A 21,938-nucleotide genomic window follows, 5' to 3' on the forward strand; every position below is an offset into this window, starting at 1 on the left:
GTAATATTTTAAAAAAATTTTTTCTTTTACTCTCTTTTTTGAGAAAAAACTTAATTATCCTGAAAAATTCTTTCTCTTATTTCTTTTTTCAGTATATTTATCAATATCATTATTCTCTTTTAACTTCCATTATTATTTTACAATCATTTTCATTTATTAACTTTATCTTTTTCCTTGTTACTGTTTAGTGTATCAATTTTTCTTTTGTCATGACAACATCTGAACAACAACAACCAGTTGAAAATAACAGTGATTTTGCTCCACCATCAACTTTAGAAAGTCGAGCTAGAGCTTTCAGAGAATTCCGCACTCGTGTGGCTCTCTTTAATGGTTTATTAACTACTGACCCAAAAGAACGTGCAAATGCATCTGATAGAATAACTCAATTATTAAAGAATTTGGCAAAAGAATCTTATCCATCTGAAACAGCTGGAACTGTAATATCAGCATCTGGTGACAGGGAAAATGTATCTGGTGTGTCTTCTCCACTCAATAATGTGTTGGTCACTCCACTTTCATCATTATCTCCTTTTAATTCTCCGTTGTTCACTGATGGATCGGGTTCGGCATCTGCTTCTTCTTATGCTCCTTCTCCGAATATTCATCATTCACATGCAAATGAAGGTGTTGACAGTGAAAATTTTGGTTATGTAAATCAAATGGAATTTCAACGGAACGGGTTTCCGGATGGAGCCAGTGATCATTCTCGAAGAAATTCCGCTGATGAAAATTCTCCTGATGATATAGAAAAATCTGAGGAAGAAAGGAAGGAATATCTTAGATTGCTTATTTTGGCAATGTTACGTATGTCTATCGATTGTCCCTTCTCCGATGTTAGAAATTCTTTTAATAGATGTTTAAAGAGACTTAGGGTAAGATTTTCATTCTTTTCATTCTAGAAATTTATTTATTTGCCTATCAAAAGTTTGGAACTTCGTTAAAAACGTTAGAAAAAAAAAAAAATAATAATAATTGATATTACTGCGCCACGATTCGTTGATTTATTATTAATAAAATGTTAATAAAAAAAAAAAGTAAGTTATCTAAAAAAATATTTATTTTCACATTTTCTTCTATCTTAAATTGAATTTGGTTTGTTTTGCTTTATTGTCAACTAGCAATTTACCTTTTTATCTTTAATATACCAAAAAAAAGTGAAACCTTATATCATTCAGTGTATACTACGGAAAAAAAAATTGAAATGGTTCTTATATATATATATTATATATATTTTTTTTTTAAAAAAAAAAAAGGCCCCAAAAAAAAGAAAAAAAAATTGAAAAATGATAGAGGAAACAAATAAAAAAAAATTTGAGAACAAGCAAGATTATCTCTAAAAGAAAGAAAGAAAAAGAAATTATAGGCAATCCTATATTAACTTGCAAATGTGAAATTGAAAATTTTCATACAAAATCATTTAGTAATAGAATGTAAATATTGTACACGTAATTTCATTTTTAAAGAAATTATTATATAATAATTACGGTACAAGTAAATAATAATGTTTTCAAAAGATTTATTTTAATTATAATTATTCAAAAAAATATAATAAAATTTTCGAAATAATACCTTTGTTAACTATTTTCTTTTCTCTTCTTTTCTTTTTTTGAAATCTTGTTCTTATTTTTTAATAGCAAATGAACGTTCCGGTACCATCACCAATCAATCCATCTCCATCTTTCTTTATCGCACCTCAAGACATAATAACACTTGAATGGCCAATAGAATATACGAATAGTACTCTTACAGAAAGTACTCCTCGTTCTATAACCCCTTCTGGATATTCTACATCTAGTTCATCCTCATCATCTAATTCATCATCATTTTCCGAAGAAATACCACGAGTAATTCAACAACCATTAACTCCAGCTACTCCTTTATATCCAACAAGTCCTCCTAGTTTACCAATAGGCAGACAGCCTGATGATTTAGTTAGAAAGTTGATGATTGATACTTTTATTAAATCAGCAAGATTAAGCCATTTTTATCGAATTTTGGCTTATTTTCCTAGTTTTATGGAAAGATATCAAGAATCTTATGATGTTATTATAAGAGATCCTAATAATGGGCCTGTACCTCTAAGTTGGAGATTTTATATTGGAATAATGGTAAGTTATATAATAAAATTATAAGGGAAAGTTTGTTTTTTTCATAAAAATTTATAATCCTTAAATTTATAATCCTTCACGATTTTCAGGCTGCGTCACAGTTTAAATGTCAATATATCGTTTCAATACTCACAAATGACTTTCTAATGTATGGAGGGAATATTGATTGGTTACAAGGTCTTCATCGTGTACCAGCAAAAATCCGTAATTTGGCTACACTAAATACTATATTAGCAAATCAACCATGGCGTCTTGGACCATCACATATTGGCGCATTGGTTAAACGTTCACAAAACCCACAGGAACAATGGTCGATTGCTGAGATTGTTCATGTTATTTTGATAATGAGCACTTTTCATAGTTTAAGCAGTTATGTATTGGGATGTGGAATTGTCCCAGAATATGATAGTGCCGGAGGTAATTGTCCTTTTACTCCTAATTCCCCTATTGAAGAATCTGGGAGTTCTATTGGAGTTTTGAATTCGGAAAATATTCCTGCGGAAGTTTTATCTGGATTAGGCGTTACATTAGAAGAACAGCCTGAAGAATCTGATACTGTAAGCACTACTACGGAATCAGTTATAGCTTCAGACCCTATTCCCATTCCAAGCCATACAATTCGGGAACGCAATGATTTAGAAATTAATCATACAAGTCAATTAATTAGACGATTAAATTTACGTAATAGAGAGGAAAGAGAGGAAAGAGAACAAATTAATTATGGATCAGTATCTAGTGATGGTTCTTATTCTTTTCCAAGAGTTCCTGGATTTGACAATGTTGATGAGGAGAGTGAGTATCTTACTTAGGGGGGGGGTTTTTTAAGTCATATTATTAGAGATTTCCTTAATAATTTTATTAACAATTAACTAATTTATAAACGATTATTCAAAAATAATTTTTAGCATTTACGGACGAAACAGATGTAGCAACATACTCATTTCCTCAAGAATTTTTCTCAAACGCGAGTACTCCTCGTACTTTATCATTTAATCCACCGCCCGCAGAAGATTTTTCAAAGTTTCTTGATCCAGATGTAGAGATGCATTATACAGACTTTTCTGTTAATAGTTCTGAATATAGCGTATTTAAATTACAAGATTATTGTTGGGAAGATCAGGGAGTAATAATGGTAAACAACTATTTGCCGGATATAGGCGAAGTATTAGATCGAGAATTTTCAGAAATTCGAGATTTTACTGATTACAGGTATTATATAATATATTATCATTTTTGTTGAGATTCTTTCATGCATGATTTAGATATTAACTTCTTTATATCAAATAATAGTTTATTCCATTCATACCGATCTGATTTGGATACAACTCCACTTCGACAAGCAATTTGGTACTATGTCCAGCGATTATTCGGATTATACAAGGATGATTATGAATATCGCGACATTAATACATTTCTTAATAAAAAGATTAAAGCTTTTCTCAAGAAGGTTGGTCAAAGGTTATCTTAAAAACTAAAATTTTATTCAGCATTTTATTTACTCTCTTATTCTCTATTAGGTTTGCTGCACACCTGAAGAGATTAGATATAACGATTGGAGGGGTGTAGGATTTCGTTTACGCGAAGAAGAAAAATGTCATGTAAATTTGATTGCTGTCGAAGCACGTAAACAAGCAGAACTAGTTTATGGATTATCATGTGTTATGAAATGGGAAAAAGGGAAAGAATGATATGGATGGGGTCATTGATTCATCCCATCTGTTAATGAATGGATAAAATTCAGAAATAGAAAAAAAAACGTAACATTTTTTTAGATCTGTGGATATTTTTTTAGATAGAAAAAAAAAACTATTGAAATTTTAAATCAAAAAAAAAAAAACTTTTTCAAAAAAAATCGCAATCGAATGAATTTTTTTTTTTGCAAGCAAAAAAAAAGTTTCACCGTTATTTTATTTTATTTATAAAATTTTCATTTTTCTTTACAAAAAAAAAAGTGGATCGGTTAGGTTTATTTTTATAACGAACTTTCTGTTATATATTATATTATATTATATATATATATATTATTACAAATTTTTTTTCCCATAAAGAAAAAAAAAAATTATCGAAATCACAAACAAAAAAAAAAAGAAAAAAAGAAAAAAAAGATCTACCTTCACAAGATATCCAAAGTATTATAAAAAAAACCCAAAAAATGTAGAAAATTAGTTAGACTTTTTATATATATATATTTTTCTTTTTTTGTATCAATTACCTTTTTTTTTATTTTACCTTCCTAAAAATTAAAAATTTCATCTATGATAAATTCTTATGATTTTATTTTAACAAAACCTAAGCATAAAAAAAAAAAATTTATGTACAAAAAAAAACAAAAAAAAAAAATAAAATCAATTTATAAGTTTTTTTCGTGTTTTTTTTTGATATATTGTGTTTTTGATTTGAAAAAATCATTCACGGTATATCAAATTTAAATAAATTAAGTAAGTTTCATTTGATTTTAATTAAAATGAAAAAAAATTTACTAATTTTAAAAAAGTTCATTTTTCTTCTCTTTTTGCATTTTTTTTAAAAAAAGTCAAGTATGCTTTTAGTTTGCCTGGAGATAAAGGAATAGGAAGGGCCCTTGCGTTTTGGAAATTAAAATGACCTTTTTTTTGAAGGTTATTTTTTTGTCACTTATAATTTTGGCCGCCCGGCTTTATGTTGATCCAAAATTTTTGAACTTTTATTTAGCGGTTGTTTTTGTTGTGAGTAAGTAATTAAATATTCTTTTTCAAATTTCGACTCAATGGTTTATTATCATTAATATTTGTGTATGTTTTTATATCATTTTTCTTGATGTACTTTAGTGTGATACTTTCTTGTTTTTCGATGTAAGTATAATTATTTTTTATTATAGGAATACCTTGCGCTCAAGAAGTCAAAAGCTTTTTTTATAAGAAGCTTCCTTCCAAGTGTTTTATTATTCGATTATTCATAATTTGTTTTTAATTATAATGCATATAAACAAGCCAAGAAATCTCAAGAAAATAAAGGGAACTACAAAAAGGGGAAGGCCTGGTTTTTGTCATTTTTGACCCATGAAATCTTGGTAAACAAAATATTATTAACAACGAATGGTTCAGCTTACTGTAAATAGGATCAAAATTCAATCAATAAAGATATAAAAGATGATGCGAAATGGGGTTCTTCTTTTACCAATTTATTTGATAATAACTCTCTTCTACGTGATTAAGATCTTGAATAGTTTCTTTAAGCGATGCTACCGCAAGAACATAATACATAATATACTGTATTTATCTATTAAATATATATTACATGCATATATTTTTGAAAATGATATCTTGGACATATCAAATCGGATGAACAAAAAGGATTCAATGTATGGTAAAAAATCAAATAATAATTTAAAACGTGTTTAATAGGTAGGTGTAAACCATCAACTTTGGGAAAAAAAAGACTTGATTAATCAATAGGTCTTGATAATGTTACCTTGATTGTGACAGTCTTTCAAAAAATAATTTGATTTGATTTATATTTTATGGTAGAAAACGCTAAATTCGTCCATACTAAGAATAGTTCGCCACCTAACCAGGAAATAGCGTAAAATTCTCTCAAATTATTTAAAAGTAGAATAAGTAAAATGAAATTCCCAATTAAATTAAGTATATTTGAATCCTATTCAATGATGTCGGTAAAATAATAAAATGACTTGACTTTAAAGTTCTGAATCGAATCTCGTAAATCACTATGAAAGATCCCATCAAGTGGACTGCCTACGCTACTGTTAAAAGAAATTATCACAACCCGCTCACAGATTACAGTAACTCTACAATTCAGCCTTCATTTCCTGTGAACCAGCTCCAGCTTTATATATAATTTCGCCGACTTTTTCACTATAAGTACCTCCATCTTCAAGAGTCCACCAACTCTTGGTATGATTCCTCTATTAGCACTTTATGATCCATATATATGTTGAAACGTGTAAAATGATGATGAGCAAATACTAGTAACAACTTTAGAACTTTAGAGCAGTGATAAAAAATTTAGATAAAAAATCTATTGCTAATAAAAATTCTCTTAATTGAGTTTTTTTAGATACAGTATTCACAACACAATTTTTAAATTAAACTTCTGAATTAGGGATTACTGGAAAAGCGCTAAATATCTAAAATTATTTATTTTATTTGTATAAAAAGGCATCTTTATCTTATGAAACAACATACTTTACAAAAAAAAACACTTTTTAACCATACTATTGTTTTATTCGTATGAATAGAATTTTTTTTTAACAAAATGATATTTTATCTGTAACTTTTAGTTTTTATAATATTGAGTGTTACGGGGTTTTCAAGTCTGTTTAAAATTTTGAAATTATTATATTTTGATGTTGTTGTTTCTTTAGATAAAATACTTTGTTGTTCTAGAGAGCGAAAAAATCCATTTTTTACTGGTTGCAATGATATACTGAATACCATTTTCTTCAAATAATATCTAAATTTTGAATTTTGAATTTCAAAGCTACTGATTAAGTACTAAATCATGTATCTATTAATCATATTGGTTACTTGTCTAGTTGTGGTGCGTTTTTTTTTTGTGCACTTGCTCAGAGATAGGAGGATCTAAGGAGCTCAGGAGTCAGGACTACCCGCAAGGATGCGCCCCATGCTCTTACACCAAACCTACTATAACCCAGGAGGGTAACATTATACCAACCACAGACCCGAGGAAGTCCCCTTTTGAGTGACCACACAAGGTTAAATTAGGCTTTTATATTTGAAAACCCCACCTAGCTGTAATGAGGTTGTGGTGCATTTTTTCGTTTCGTACGTCTTTTGTCAATTTAAATTCTAAATGCCGGCCCAATGCAATAATGACGGCAAATTTTGTGACCTTGATAAGTTCTCCTTAACGTACAGTGGGGTGTACGATATTAAGGTACGAACTGGCCCAAGTTTAGGAGTTATGCACTTGCACGTGATAACGTTAATGTTAACTCCGGCCAGTTCGTACGTTAATATCGTATATATACTGAACATGGGTCCAAGCCATTACGACACATTACACCAGTTCGGCATTACACCTCTTTTCACGAAGCATCATCTATAAAATTTACCCGTTATTGAAATTTGATTCCATAATCATTACACATGATTTTTCGCTTGCATTTTATTATTATTATTATTATTATTATTATTATTATTATTATTATTATTATTTAAAGAAATACATTACTTTTCATAACGCAAACTAGTTAATACTATCTATATTATGTTTTTTGATACATTATCTATAGCTGTGATATACAATAATATAAAAATAAATTTATTTTTTTCCAAATATTATATTTCAGTAGAATACTCATAAATAACCATTTTGTTGTTACGATTACTCCACCATCCTGCGATTAAATTAATTTTTGTAAATAAATGATCGTGATAAAAATGTGCAACATTAAGATTAGTTTGTAATTGAGAACGGGATGGCCAGTGAGGTTGTTCCACATAATTATCTTCACATGTGAAATGAACTATCCAAGTTTCAGTCGCAGAGAATAGTCTTGCATAATCAAGAGCCCGTTGAAAAGGTTCATCAAGATCGTTAGTATCTGCTGTCGCCAAAAGCTCGAGAACGATTTTTTCGTCAAAAGGCGTATCAATTACTATATCACTATATCTATGTTTTTTGTCGCCATTAGATATAAGGTGCCATTGGCCAGTGACTTCAAAGTTTGCTACGCCAAGCCAATTTCGTAAGATTCGATATAGCTCTGCGTCGTAAACGCTTTCTCTAGGAACGTGTTGGTTTCGCTTACCATTGACCCGCACTTTAGCAGTCTTGAATGAACGGAAGCTCGCAAGACTAATGATATCCTTGTCAAATGATTTGACAGCAAACTTTAAGGTAAATAAAGTGTCCAGATATTGAGAATCTTTATAGAAAGGGATCTCTTCCCTTGGACGAGATGGAAATACATTAGGGATTACACGCTGAACGATTAGCCAGCGCACCAAGGGGAGAAGAAAGTTTGAAAAATCCAGCATGTTCTCCGGGTACCAGAACACCTTCATAAGCTAGGTATTCTGCACTATTTATGTCAGTAGTGACGTTAATTTCATGTCCGAAATCTACTAAAAAATGATTCCGAAAAAAATTCACTGCATTCTTAGCTTCGGGATTCAGGAGAGTTCGGACCAAATTTCGGAATGTTACGTAATCAACAATCGCATTCATTAAAAAACTGACTTTGTAACGTTCCCACGTTTTATAGTTTAAGATTTGTTCATTTAGTTCTCTGAGCAGGTTGTCTTCAATTGCACGCCCACAAATACAAACAAGGCCTGCATGCCTATAATATAATCAGTTATTAGTTGGTAAAAAAGATATTTTATCTGGCCATTTTCACATACCCATTAGTCTGTTCAAAGATGTCCTCGATGATCCCCGATTCAAATTTCATTTTATTTTCCTCTTCGAACTCTCTGAACAACACTCGTACTTGCTCCAGATCAAAATTTGGATTACGTACCGAGTCCCTAATATTGAAGGGTGAAGTTGGCTGTGTGCTTGAATCGAGATGCAGGATGCTGAATGTACCAATTACGACGATAGCTTGAATAACATAGGAATCAATATTATTCCTGATAGCGCGAAGAATTCCCGGGAAATCGGTGCGAAGACGTTCATCCATTTTGTATATTCTATCGAATTCATCAAAAAAAAGAATAATACGAGCATCAGGATTCTTTTCTTTTTCTTTCCAGCCTGTTATGCTAAAATAACGAAGGAAATCTTCAGCAGTTTTTATATCTGTGCAGGATTCCAAGTATTCACTAGAGCGTTTATAAATAGAGATATTTGTGCCGAGTGAATTCCAGAAGCCTCCGGCATAATCGATAATTTGCTCGAAAGATAAGCTAAGAGAGGACGGCAAGTTAGAAAGTGTACAGAGCAGTTATCCAGCAACAAGAACTGAACTTACTAGTTGCACACATAACTTGACTCTTCCAATACTGATATTGCTCTCATCACGCGCGTGGACTTTCCAGACGCCCGTGTTCCATATAACATTATGAAAGAATATTCCTCGATTTTCCTAAATAGTAAATCCTGTTGTTCTTGTCCTGCTGGATCCACAAAATAATGGGAAGACCAGTCAGTTTCTCGTAATGTGCTGTTGACTTTCCATGTCTTCTTCAATGCTTCCGAAGTTTTCAGTCTTTTTCTATTGGGCTCTAATGGTTGGTGAGCTGAAACGACACGATAACGCGAATGTGTTTTTTTTGGGCGGGTAAGAAGCAGGAGAGAAAAGCACAAGAATAAGTAAGTATTCGGTATTATTGGCGAATATGACACGGTGTGAGTGAGAATGAAGTTCGCTCACCTCCTTGAATCTCTTTAATCAACCTTTCGATTTTTTTTGCTGGCCCACCTGGTACACCCCACCTTTCAAAATCCACAGCAGCTAACTCAAGAAAAGAATCACCATCAACTTTTTGAGTATCAGTGATAGTATCTATGTGAACATCAATATCCTTTAGCCTCGCTTTCAAAAATTCGTTAAGTCGTCCAGTACTCCATCCTTTCACCACTTCAATAGTTAGATCAGATACAGCACCAGTTGAGGAACCTGCAACGTTAGACATGCTTGATGTGAAAAAGAGTAGCACGAATAGATGAAATTAGAAAAAAAGAATTTTTTCGAGAAATTGTACTCATCAGTTGATCACTGGTGAATAGAATATAAACACTGAGATAAATATAATCTTGTCATACTTTCACATGATCATAACTAACTGTGATTTCCACAGCGTACCCTACAAAAATGTCACAATATAAAAACACGTGACTGTTTTTTGTCACATTCGTCACACCCTTCCTTGTTTCCATTTGGTAATCACAGTTACTCTGTTAACTGCGCCCGGGGTGCAAAAAATTTTCAGGCAAAATTATAATTTTTTCAGATTAATTTTTAATTTTTAATTCAGGCTAAAGTAAAATTATATTACACTAAAATTTTATTTCAATTAAACAAAGTTTTATTGTTTTTTAATTAATAATAAAAAAGATTACAAAAAAAATATATAACAATTATTTTAGCTATACTATAAATAATTAGAATTATATGTATCTATTATCTATAAATAATGTGTTTGCATTAAAAAGAATGCTTAGATTACCTTGATGTGTATTACTTCCAAATTCTTTTGATTTAGAGTTTTAGGATAATTGGAAAATTCTTTTTCATTCATATTTATCAAGTTAAACGTATTGTGTAGTGGCAATCAGATGACAAATAATAAGGGGTGACAAATATGATTAAAAAACGCGTTTTTTCTGTCATGTGATCATGTGACAATTAAACATCACGTATCTAAATTTGAAAAGTATGTAATACTATTTTCATTGAACAGAAATTTGGCAAAATAAATATTGTCACGCATTATGCATCATTTGAACATTTATTATATCGCACTTTACCGCCCAGCTGCGCTAATTTGAATTCAAGGATTTAAATAAAAATTGCCACGTTTGTTACAAATTACCAAAAAGAAAAGCAAGTTGGTCACTTGGATACTGATCTGTTAATGTATTTTCTTTTAATATCTCTAAGTTTTTTTACATATATAGTTAACGATATTTAAATTAGTTTATCTACTTAAAAACGCTCTAAAAAAACAACGTTTTAATGTGTGATTCAAAATTACAATTAATTATTGATGATAACATTTTATTATGGATAAAAAATAAATGATTTAGACAATAATTCAATAATTTTACTCCGTATCCCATTCATCATCGTCGTCAGCATCTGTGGATCAATAGAAAATTAGCAATTAATCAATATTTATCAAAAAAAAAAAATTCATTGTATCTCGTATAACTTACCGGATTCATCACTTCCCATATCTTTATTGAGTTTCTTTAACGCATCAGCTAAAGTTTTTGCCAAATTAGTGTCATTTCCGCTTGGACTTGAAGGTTCTTCTGTGAAAGTTGATTGACGAACAGGTTCACCAACCTAATAGGAAATATATTAGTCATAATGGGTTATTTTTTAAAAATTACCTAACAAAATAAGTGTCACATTTTACTTACAGTTTTCAAACCACCACCACTAAATCCACCCCTACTACGAATAGCTTCCATTAAGTTAACCCTAGAATCTGGTTGAGGAGCTTCACGTGAAAGAGTTGTTGTTGGTGGCTGTGGTGGTGGTGGTGGTGGTCCTCCTGCCGGAGGAGGAGGAGGAGGCGGTGGTGGTCCTCCTGTTGGAGGAGGAGGTGGTGGAGGCGGTGGTGGAGGTCCTCCTGTTGGAGGAGGAGGTGGGGGAGGCGGTACCCCCCCGGTTGAAGGTGGTGCAGGTTGAGGAGCTACACGAGTTGGTGGAAGCGGTGGAGGCACCGGACTTGAATTAGTTACTCTCGCAGGTGGAATTGGTGGGGGAGTATTGTTAAAAGTAGGCGGACGAACAGGAGGTGGAGGTGGAGGTACAGTTACAGGTTGTTGAGGAGTGGAACGTGAGGGAATAGTAGGTGGAATAGGTGGAGGTGAAGGAGCACTAGTTGGAGGAGGTGGAGGTGGAGGTGGATGTGGAGTAGGAGTAGGAGATATTTTAGGCGAAAAAGATGGTGAAGCTGGTGGAGAAACATAATTAACTTTCGCAGGAGATGGGGGCTGAAGTGAATCACGAATTGGAGTAGTAGGCCCTGTAACTGGTCTACGAGCAGGCGGTGGTGGTGGCGATTTCTTTTTAGGAGGTGGTGGTGCAGCACGTCTTGTTGGTTGCGGCGGGGGTCCTTTCTTAGCTTGTTTACGAGTTTCTTTCTTATTATTTGTATTATTTGTTTCAAGAAATTTATTAATGAAATCAAAGTTTTGTGCTATGTCTTCCTGTAAGTAATAATGAATCAAATCAAATTAATTTAAATCTAAGTATTATAATAACCAAAACTATTACCATAAAATAACATTAACCTTGCTAACACCATATTCTCCTAATTGATCAATCACGTTTTTCCATTCAGGATTGATGTTTTGAACCTATATAATAATAATAATAATATACAAAAAGAATTAAACTCTTATTATTTAATTTTACCAAAAAACTTACATATACTTACATCAAACCCTTTCTGTTCATCCCATCCAATGTGTCCGAGATGTCTAATTATGTAAAAATTTTAAAGGTTAATATTTTTATTTCCAAATATGCGTATACATGTTTACGTATATATATATAATGTTATTATAGATCAAAGTTCTTGCCTAAATTCTGTAGGTGCCCCGATATCTGATTTATCGATTTTAGGTTTCTTTTTCTTCTTTTTTCCACCAAAGAATCCACCACCATTTTTATTTTCTTTTTGAGATTTCTTGGCTGTATATAAAATAATCGAAATAAATTTTTATGAATAATTGGTTAATAAAGATAAAATTATATAATAACATACATTTTGAAGGAAGTTTTTCTCTATTAATAACTCTTTTGTAAAAGCTTTTGGCTTCTTGTTCATTAGCGAAAGAAAAAGCGGCAAGAGATTCCTATATTAAAAAAAGAATGGAATTAATACAATTAATTTTATCACTGAAAGACCAAAAATTATTGCACCTACATCGAGAGCAAAAGTATGAAAAAATGGAGTTTCCTCAGTATATTGGAAATCTTTATAGAGTTCTTGTTCCCATATTATACCACGTTCTCCCTAAATCAAATAGAATGACAAAATGTTAAAATAACGATTGAGAACGAGAAACTCTGAATAATAAAAACAAACTTACAAGTAAGTCAACGACTTTGAAAAAAAACGAATTCTTTGAATTATCCCTAACAAAACCAACTGCTCCCATAATTTTAGTATATGTCCAAGCATTTGGATCAGGATACGCAACATAAAGTCGGGCAACTGTCGCGGTCAAAATTTTCTATAAATGACGAAAATATGTTTGAATTGATAGTAACAAACTTCAAAAAAAGAAGAAAAAAAGTCTTACATCTCCGGACAGGGCCTTCTTTATCATTGCCTTATCCTCAGGTTTCTGGAGGGTAACTGAAGGCATAATGGTTTTCGTCGGTAAAATATTTTTTTAGTTGATATTATCGGTTGTAAAATGAATCAAACAACTATAAATACTTTTGGTGATGTAACACTGTTACGTTACATAGCTGCAAACCGGGTCTTGGCTGCGGCAAAGCCAATTTGCTTGGCTACTGCGATACACCTATTTTAGACCATGTATTACACAAGTTTGAAAATTACGGCAACTTCTACGAATTACGGCACAACACTAGCTACAATTTATAAGTCAATTTATTAATATTAATGGTAGGGCATCAAATTACATTTTCAGAATATTTGGCGGGAAATTGGTTGACATATAATGAAAATTTCGGAATACTTCGGAAGTTATAGAAGCCTTATTTTACAAAATAAAGTTCTTATATTTTTTTGACAATAAAAAAAAATAGGATTAGCTAAGATTGTACAATTTTCACTATGTTTATAAGGCATTTACAGAAAATTAACTATTCAAGAAAATAAAAGGAAATTTCCCAATACAACAACATTATTCAAGATATTGACGCGGAATTTTGGTTCTCTCGTTACAATCTCCTATATTAGAAAATTTGCATTTTTTTCGTTCTTCCATGATAGTAGTAATAGCGCGTTTTTCTGCAATTTGCTCAATCCCAGCATACCAAGTGTAGAGATGCAATCGTAAAAAAAAGACTTTTTATTCATCCCATCATCAGATTTATCTATTGCCACTTGAAGACCATCCAGAACAATAATTACGTTCAGATCAGAGAACTTTTGATCGCAATGTTTGGCAATTCTACGTAATACCTCTGCTGCGTTACACTATATCGATCCTTAAAATCGTTCCGGCTGCTTCAAGCATCCGATTACTAATTGCACTAGAGCTATTAGTTTCTACCATTCGAAGTAGTTTAGTCTCATTTTCAAACGATAGATTAAATACAAGAGCAGACTCTAAACGATCTTGTAAGTCAGTATCATTTGTACATTTAATTAGCAATTTCGGCAATTCTTGTGCGAATGAAGTATTGCGGTATTTTTGTTTGTCAAGTCGCTTAGCCCCCACTGTTCGAAACGAATATGATTTCAACCTTAAGTATTTCTTTCAAAGCACCCGAGGCTTGAAGTCCCAAGAGTAACCACTACCCTCGAGGTCTAATTTTTCAGGCAGAATATGTGACTAAATAATAAGATAGATGCGTAATTTTTCGGTCGTACGATTGACCTAATTTGACTAATGTGGCTTTTTGTGAAAAAAATTCCAGACTTGTCATCACGAGAATGGCACTTATTATTACACATCTTCCGTAGTAATAAATAACAGGAATAAGGGTCAATTTTATTTTACCAATATAAAAGTACTAGCTTTATAGTAGATGAAGCACAAATTTTTATTTTTTGAATCTAAAGGTAAATTTATTGATAAAATTAATTAATACTTAAAATCTCAAAAATTCCTATTAAAATTATTTCAACACCAAAATGAAACAAAATATTCCAAACAATTTGATATAAATACTTAGGTGAAAACACTGTCCAAATAAATAAGTGATTTCTTAAAATCATAACTCCAACAGATAATATAAATAATACGATAGAATGAAATAGTGATGTATATATAAAATAATCTAAAAATAATATTGTATTTAAAGATGATAAATCCTTAGCATTATTTTCTTGCATTGTTTTATCACTACCTTTATCGTCGACTTTTCTGATGTTATCATCATTATTTGTTTTTTTTGTTAATTTCCATCTCATTAGAATCTCTTTTCTTAAAATGACACTAGCAAAACACCACCAAATAGGTCCACTCCAATTCCCCCAAAAAGTTGTTAATCCAACTAATACTACGTTATAGTCATTAATACCGGTATATGAATGACTTATATCGATAGATGATAACGAATTAGAATTACCCAAAGAAAAGAATGATAAAAACTCAAATGATATAAGAAAAAAATTACATGATAAAGGTGTTAATAAAAAATTATCATCATTATAATATATAAATAAATAAAATTGTATAAAATATAATCCATATAATGGTACGTTATGTGGTCTTGATAATAATATAAATAAATATGTTATTAAACATAATATTATTTTTGGAAACTTTCTTATCTCTGAACCTATTAGAATAATATAACAACAAACTAAATTATTGCCAAACAAAAAAAAAAGAAATTTCAAAATTAAAAAAAGTATTTACCCTTTTCCAATTGGTTTTTTACAATTATACCAAGCTGACATAGTACAAGACTTACAATAAGTAGCACATAAATAAGTCTTGCAAGTGTTATAATTTGAGTTGTCCTAACAATAAAAGAAATCAATTCGAATAATTTAGGAAACAATTCTACGCCTCCATCTATTTCCAACTTATATTTAGTTACCGATATTGAGATAATTATTACTATCAGCTGTGTAAATCGTTGTAAAATAAATGACAACACAGAATTTCTACGTGAATTATTATTAATGTATAATTTGCGAATTTCTCTTAATGTAATTATAGTTAATGCAGAACTCGTTACAAAATATAATATCCACATTAATTTGATGTAAGATGTATTAAGATAAAATTTCAAATCGATTGTTCCAGCAAATTTTTGTCCTAAAGTGTACAATGAATTAATATAATTAATAATAAATAAGAGAAGAATTTTATAACTTACCAGTCTGATTCCATGCTCTAATTAATCGAACTAACACCATTTGGCACATAAAAGTACATGCCTGTTTTATAAACAATGTCCGATTTTTCAATCTAAAACTGGGTTTACAATAATTACAGTTATTAATAATTCGACAATAACTACCTATTCGGCTTTAAATTTACCTTAAAATGACAGAATAAATAAACATAGTCTGTATCCAATAATACCAGAATTGATGCTCTTCTTCAATATAACTACTTGCGAACAATGTGATGCAAAATGCGATAATTCCAATTATACTAAGAAACTCTAAATGACTTCGTTGACTTTTACTTCCATCTTGGTTATCAAATCGTTTATTCCACTGAATATACGTAACCAACATAATTTTAATATAATTAAATACAGAAAGTATCATAAAGAACAATCCTATGAACATTGAAGTAGTATCATAATCACTAAAGCTTGATGCTAGACCCGAACCAGAATCTGTAACAAACTAAAATCAAGAATATTGTCATTAAAAATATTCTAAAATTCTAAATGAAAATTAACGTAATACCTTATCATAAAATAACAAAGCATTATTGATATGGTTAATGTCATTGACTTCATTGAGTGATTTGTCGTGATAGTAATATGCCATAGAATATAAGCATTGTAATCGTGCTTGATCATCATTAAAATCGCAATCCATTACGCTTGTAACGCTTGTAACATTAGGACTACGGTCAAACGATGGCCATGATGTTTTTAATATCCCAGATAATTGATAAGCATTTAATTGCAATGCACGCAATTTATCCAAAGCTAGAGTAATATTTAAAAAATGCTAAATAAAAACGAATTAAAATGATTGAAAAGCCCCCAAAAAATTGAAGTAATTTACCATCAATATCGACCATCAGATCCAATAATAAGAGTCCCAAATTATTTTTTGGGATAGGAATTCCAAACAAGTAACTAATAGTTGGTACAAAGTCCACCTGATTTATAACTTTATAAAAACTCATTGAATGCTCGTCAAATGGCACACTAAAAGTTTCAGGAACTTGTTTCACGGAGTCGAATATAGAACTCATGAAGACAAATGCCTAGAAAACGATAAAAAAAACAATGAATTTATGATATACAAATTGGAGCCTCGTTTAGAGTAAAATTAAAGATGGTCAGTCGGTCTTTCGGTCCTGGACAGTCCTGCCGGTCTTTGGGGGAATGCACCCTTGAATTTTTGGGACGCAGCAAGTATGGCTAAAGACCAATAAATGTCAAAATTTGGCCTTTATACTTTTTTTTAAGACCAGCAACAAATATAGGTATTGGTAAAATAAAAACCTGCTTAGTTCTGAATTGGGTGATTAGATTGAGACCAAAATTTACCACTTTAAGGTCTTTAACCAGTTCTGTTGTGCCACTAAAAATTGGAAGCACACTTTTCCGAAAATTCTATAGACCATCAGGACCGACAAATAAAATACATATGGTAACCTTACAGTAGATATTTCGCCAATAGATGAGCCACCATGATTTCCTGCCTTTACAAGAAATTCATTTGCTGCTTCAATATTGAGAATGTGATAAAATTTCGAAATTGATATATCGCGCACACCTCATTCATTCCATGATCTCCACATAACACAAACAGTGTAGGCTTTACGTTAGGGTCTTCTCTAATTCTTTTCTTATCCTGTTCTAATATGATCTCGTATATTATTTTTACAACTTCATCCATCTCACGTTGTTTTGGTACCATCAAATTACTATATGGCCCAGTTGAGTGTCCGACATGGTCTAATCCAAGGTAATGAAATATCAGAACATCCCACCCAGGTTTTGATAATTGTGGAATTACGTTTCGAGTTACATTAAGATCAACTTCAACCGTGTCCTGATTAATTATAAATTAAGATGCATATATGTGACATATAAAAGATAAAATATCGAAGAAATACATACCGTAGCAAAGAATGAAGTAGTTCCATCCGTTTCATGAAATAATCCAGGAAAAAGTTTTATCCAAGTATCGTCACCAAAAAATGATATTGACTTATTATTAACATTTTTTAATTGTACTAGCCAATTATCTTGGTCCGCTAAAGAAGAAGAAGTATCAGACTCCGCTATATTAAGAATTGCATCCAAAAAATTCGGTACAGTTCCTAGGAATTAAATCGAAAATTAATATTTTATGCGGATCAAAAAAATATATAAATAATTATGTGTACCAGTTGTCAAAGCTTTAATTCGTGGTAAGGTAACAGTCGGAGCAGTCGCTATCGCTGTATAAGGAATTGCGCGTCGTTCTGCGACGAGACTAACGAATGATTAGAATTCATTATTATATCGCATATATTTAAATCACGAATTTCATTTATTTACCTTTGGACAAATTCCATTCCAGAATTTTTTCCAAACACGAAATCACTATTAATAATATTTCAATTATGAATATGAACTTGAATATATTTATATATTTAGCAAAAATTAAATGTGAGCAAACCTTCTTAACGCATCAATCAGCATGAAAACTAATCGATCAAATTTTGGCTCCAGAGGAGTTTTTTCTCCATTAGGTAATGGAGGTAATTCGTTTACTGTTGATAAACCTGATAAACTGGTTTTATACGGAAAAAATCCTTTTGCAAAGAAAAAAATGCCCAATAGTTGAAGTATTGAAATATTGAATAGAATTTGACACTTTTTTCGTGGAGAATACATCGTAAACTGTAATGTATAATCTAAAATCAATACTTTTTTTTACTAGATTTAGTAGCTCGTCGATCAATATAAATGTTTGTCGATTTGTACAACACAGATCGCGTATTTAAATCATTCTTACCACAATTACGCGCATAATCTCCAATTATTTATTTATCATTATATCCAAAGAGCCCCACCAATATGCCGTTTCAAGAACAAGAACTTCTTGAATAAAAATTACTAACTGGTTCTCTGATGCTTTATTTTAGTGAGATTATTTATTTGTTCTAGCTATTTGAATTTCGAATACGCGACGATTGACTATTACACAAGATCTCAAAATTTGATAACAGATCTGCAACATGCATAGATAGAAAAATCAATCATGTTTTGCTGTTAACAAGCTAATTAAGCTATTGAAATGCAGTCGGAACCAATTGGAAAATTACTTATTGCAAACCGTGGAGAGATCGCATGCAGAATTGTCAATACCTGCAAACGATTAGGAATATCAACGGTTGCTGTATACTCTGATAGGTATTGATTTCGTTATTTAATATTTAAAAAAGAAATTCTAAATACTTCGGATATTCGAATGAAATTTTTTTTTAAAAAAAAAGTGACCGGAATGCCCTTTTTGTAAAATTGGCAGATGAAGCAATTCACTTAGGACCTTCACCTCCAGTAGATTCATATTTACATGGAGATAAAATCATTAGGGCAGCCAAGAGTGTTGGAGCAGATGCTATTCATCCTGGTAATATTATTTCAACATATCTTTTCAATGCCTTGTTCACAATAAGCTATTTTTAATATCAACTTTTGTTTTTTGGCTTTTAGGTTATGGATTTTTATCGGAAAATGCTGAATTCGCAAAGTTAACATCTAATTCAGGAATTCGCTTTATTGGTCCTTCACCCGAATCGATATTAGCCATTGGCGACAAGGTAATACGAGTTTTATAAATTCTATTTGGCTTCTTTCTGTTTAATATTAACTAATAAAAGATGATGAAGTAGATTAGGGCTAAGAATTTGCTTGCTGAACATCTTCCATCTGTACCTCTTATACCCGGTTATAATGGGTTAGATCAAAGTATAGAAGTGTTAGTACAAGAAGCTATTATAATTGGTAACGTATTAATTAAATTTAGGAACTTATTTTAAGACCTAAAATCTTGCAATTTTCGATAATTGAGTAAGATCATTTTCATATGTAGGCTTTCCGGTATTATTAAAAGCCTCAGCTGGCGGAGGAGGCAAAGGTATGCGCGTTGTTCATGAGGAATCTAAGTAAGTTGTATGCGAAACAAAATTTTCTTGCAAATTTCTTATAAAATAATACTTTTTTCGTAATACTTTAATAGATTGCGAGAAGAATTAGAACATGCAAAATTGGAATCATTGAAATTATTCGGTTCAGATGAATTGTTAATAGAAAAATATTTTGTCTCGGTCCGGCATGTTGAGATACAAATAATTGGGGATAACTATGGGAATGTTTATCATTGTTTTGAGAGAGATTGTTCAATACAACGTCGTCATCAAAAAGTCATCGAGGTATGCGAAGTTATTTTTTTTTATTATTTGAATATATTATAATCTAAAATACTTTATTATAGGAAACACCTTCACCTTGTTTGGACCCTGTTCTGAGAGAAGAAATGACCACAACGGCTATACAAATTGGTAAGTTCCTTAAATATCAAGGAGCTGGCACAATAGAATTTATTTTGGTGAGTATTTGCATATTTGAAGTTAAACGATACTAGTGGTATGATTGTTACGATATAAGTTTAGATTATTAAGAATGTATGGATTCAAGGATTTGACTGTATTAAGATATTTAAATAAATTACTGATATGAATATTTAGGATGAAAGAGAAAAGAAATTTTATTTTCTTGAGATGAATACACGTTTGCAAGTTGAGCATCCTATTACAGAATTAGTAACAGGATTAGATTTAGTTGAATTACAAATATTAGTAGCACAAGGTATATATTTATCAGCATCTCTTTTTTTTAAAATTTAAATGTAAATATTCCTATATTCCTATTATTTTATTTTATAGGATTTGATTTATCCCTATCAAAACTGCCTACATTGAAACTAAACGTAAGATACATAAACATTATATTTAAAAAATTAGTTTCATATTGATTTTAAAAATATAATCTTTAGGGACATGCTATTGAATGCAGGCTTTATTCTGAAAATCCGAAAAATAATTTTCTTCCAAGTAAAGGTAAAATACGATATTGGAAACAATTAACGGTACCAAATATTCGTTATGACACAGGGATAGAAACAGGTTTTTAATTTAAAATAAATTCGTGGTTAAATAATTTATTTTGTGTATTGTTAACTTTTTCTACAATCTTTGTTTACAGGTTCCGAAATATCGATATATTATGATCCATTAATATCAAAAATATCAGTATGGTCACCAACAAGATCCCAATCTATACAAAAAATGATATTTACATTAAAAAATACAATTGTATTAGGACTGATTACAAATCAATCATTCTTGTTAAGTATAATGAAAAATTCTACTTTTATGAGTGGTGCTTATAATACATTATTTATAGAAAGAGAATTTCCTCAATTATCTCTTCAAAAAGAAAGCCTTTTACAAGATGAGAATGAATTAACCATCGTACCATTTTTATGGTTATGGTATCAAAGGGAGAGACAACGTACTACGTTACGTCATATTCCATCTGGGTGGCGCTATTTAAAGAATAAAAATCCTACTGACGGATATTATGTTAATGGAAATTTGATTGAATTAGAATATGAATATCTGAGAAAAAATGATGGGTCTTTTAATAATGATATGGATCACAAGTTTAGTGTTTGGGTTAAGTCATGGCCAAAAAGAAAAGATGTGATCCTGCATAATGTTATAATTAATGAGAGTGATGGTAAGTTATTTCACGATGGAATTTTTGATAACAATCAAAAAGATATTCAAAAGTTTTTTTTTTTGTCTAGAAAATATTTACGGATCATTGCGCTGTTCTATTGAGGGAATTCAACGCGTATATGAAATTGCAAATGGACCAAAAGGTACATATCCACAAGAAGTTTATGTTCATAGCCAAGAATTGGGAGAACAAATTAAATTTGTAAGAAAAGAAAGACTTAATACTACGGCTGAAACATCAGAAGATGACGGTAAGTTGTATCTCAACATTTTCTATTCTACTCACTAATTTACTAACTTTATTTCTCAATTTTGTTGTTAATATTAAGTTTCTCCGTATATATCACCTATGCCATGTAAAATATTGAAATTGTTAGTAAAGCCAAATACAAATGTTAAAAAAAATGATGTTTTATTAATAATGGAAGCCATGAAAATGGAAGTTAAACTATTTGCTAGACATGATGGAACTGCAAAATTTTTAGTTAAGGAAGGTGATGTTGTTGATGCTGGAACTATTTTGGTTAAAATCAATTAACA

The 21,938-nt window shown here is 30.9% G+C and overlaps 5 protein-coding genes across 5 annotated transcripts; 2 read left to right on the forward strand and 3 right to left on the reverse strand.

Moving 5' to 3' along the window:
- Nucleotides 1-4,490, forward strand: OCT59_018519 (uncharacterized protein). The gene is made up of 6 exons (XM_066148834.1): nucleotides 1-872; nucleotides 1,635-2,108; nucleotides 2,198-2,900; nucleotides 3,014-3,317; nucleotides 3,399-3,555; nucleotides 3,626-4,490. The coding sequence occupies exons 1-6, from the start codon at nucleotides 210-212 to the stop codon at nucleotides 3,794-3,796; spliced, it is 2,472 nt and encodes an 823-aa protein (XP_066004722.1). The 5' UTR covers nucleotides 1-209; the 3' UTR covers nucleotides 3,797-4,490.
- A 2,918-nt stretch (nucleotides 4,491-7,408) lies between these two features.
- OCT59_018520 (uncharacterized protein) lies at nucleotides 7,409-9,712 on the reverse strand (the record flags this gene model as incomplete). Its single annotated transcript, XM_066148835.1, has 5 exons — nucleotides 7,409-7,998; nucleotides 8,078-8,415; nucleotides 8,477-8,983; nucleotides 9,049-9,316; nucleotides 9,451-9,712. 5 exons carry the CDS (start codon nucleotides 9,710-9,712, stop codon nucleotides 7,409-7,411), a joined length of 1,965 nt encoding a protein of 654 aa, XP_066004723.1.
- Nucleotides 9,713-10,644: 932 nt separating this feature from the next.
- OCT59_018521 (uncharacterized protein) lies at nucleotides 10,645-13,127 on the reverse strand (the record flags this gene model as incomplete). Its single annotated transcript, XM_025319938.2, has 10 exons — nucleotides 10,645-10,878; nucleotides 10,956-11,088; nucleotides 11,166-11,960; nucleotides 12,045-12,110; nucleotides 12,191-12,233; nucleotides 12,336-12,447; nucleotides 12,521-12,611; nucleotides 12,683-12,772; nucleotides 12,849-12,992; nucleotides 13,062-13,127. 10 exons carry the CDS (start codon nucleotides 13,125-13,127, stop codon nucleotides 10,844-10,846), a joined length of 1,575 nt encoding a protein of 524 aa, XP_025172482.1. The 3' UTR covers nucleotides 10,645-10,843.
- A 1,409-nt stretch (nucleotides 13,128-14,536) lies between these two features.
- On the reverse strand, nucleotides 14,537-18,486 carry OCT59_018522 (uncharacterized protein; the record flags this gene model as incomplete). The annotated part of the gene is made up of 12 exons (XM_025319940.2): nucleotides 14,537-15,240; nucleotides 15,321-15,725; nucleotides 15,787-15,884; nucleotides 15,951-16,267; nucleotides 16,331-16,578; nucleotides 16,658-16,862; nucleotides 17,262-17,303; nucleotides 17,378-17,656; nucleotides 17,725-17,927; nucleotides 17,994-18,082; nucleotides 18,148-18,192; nucleotides 18,269-18,486. 12 exons carry the CDS (start codon nucleotides 18,484-18,486, stop codon nucleotides 14,537-14,539), a joined length of 2,853 nt encoding a protein of 950 aa, XP_025172484.2.
- Nucleotides 18,487-18,889: 403 nt separating this feature from the next.
- OCT59_018523 (uncharacterized protein) lies at nucleotides 18,890-21,936 on the forward strand (the record flags this gene model as incomplete). The annotated part of the gene is made up of 13 exons (XM_025327198.1): nucleotides 18,890-19,005; nucleotides 19,089-19,225; nucleotides 19,309-19,415; nucleotides 19,488-19,599; nucleotides 19,688-19,760; nucleotides 19,835-20,027; nucleotides 20,090-20,203; nucleotides 20,343-20,463; nucleotides 20,541-20,584; nucleotides 20,651-20,780; nucleotides 20,860-21,396; nucleotides 21,467-21,649; nucleotides 21,728-21,936. The coding sequence occupies 13 exons, from the start codon at nucleotides 18,890-18,892 to the stop codon at nucleotides 21,934-21,936; spliced, it is 2,076 nt and encodes a 691-aa protein (XP_025172485.1).
- Nucleotides 21,937-21,938: the final 2 nt, after the last annotated feature.

The sequence above is a fragment of the Rhizophagus irregularis genome, chromosome 27, assembly GCF_026210795.1.
Source record: "Rhizophagus irregularis chromosome 27, complete sequence".
In the NCBI taxonomy this organism is placed as follows: Eukaryota; Fungi; Glomeromycota; class Glomeromycetes; order Glomerales; family Glomeraceae; genus Rhizophagus; species Rhizophagus irregularis.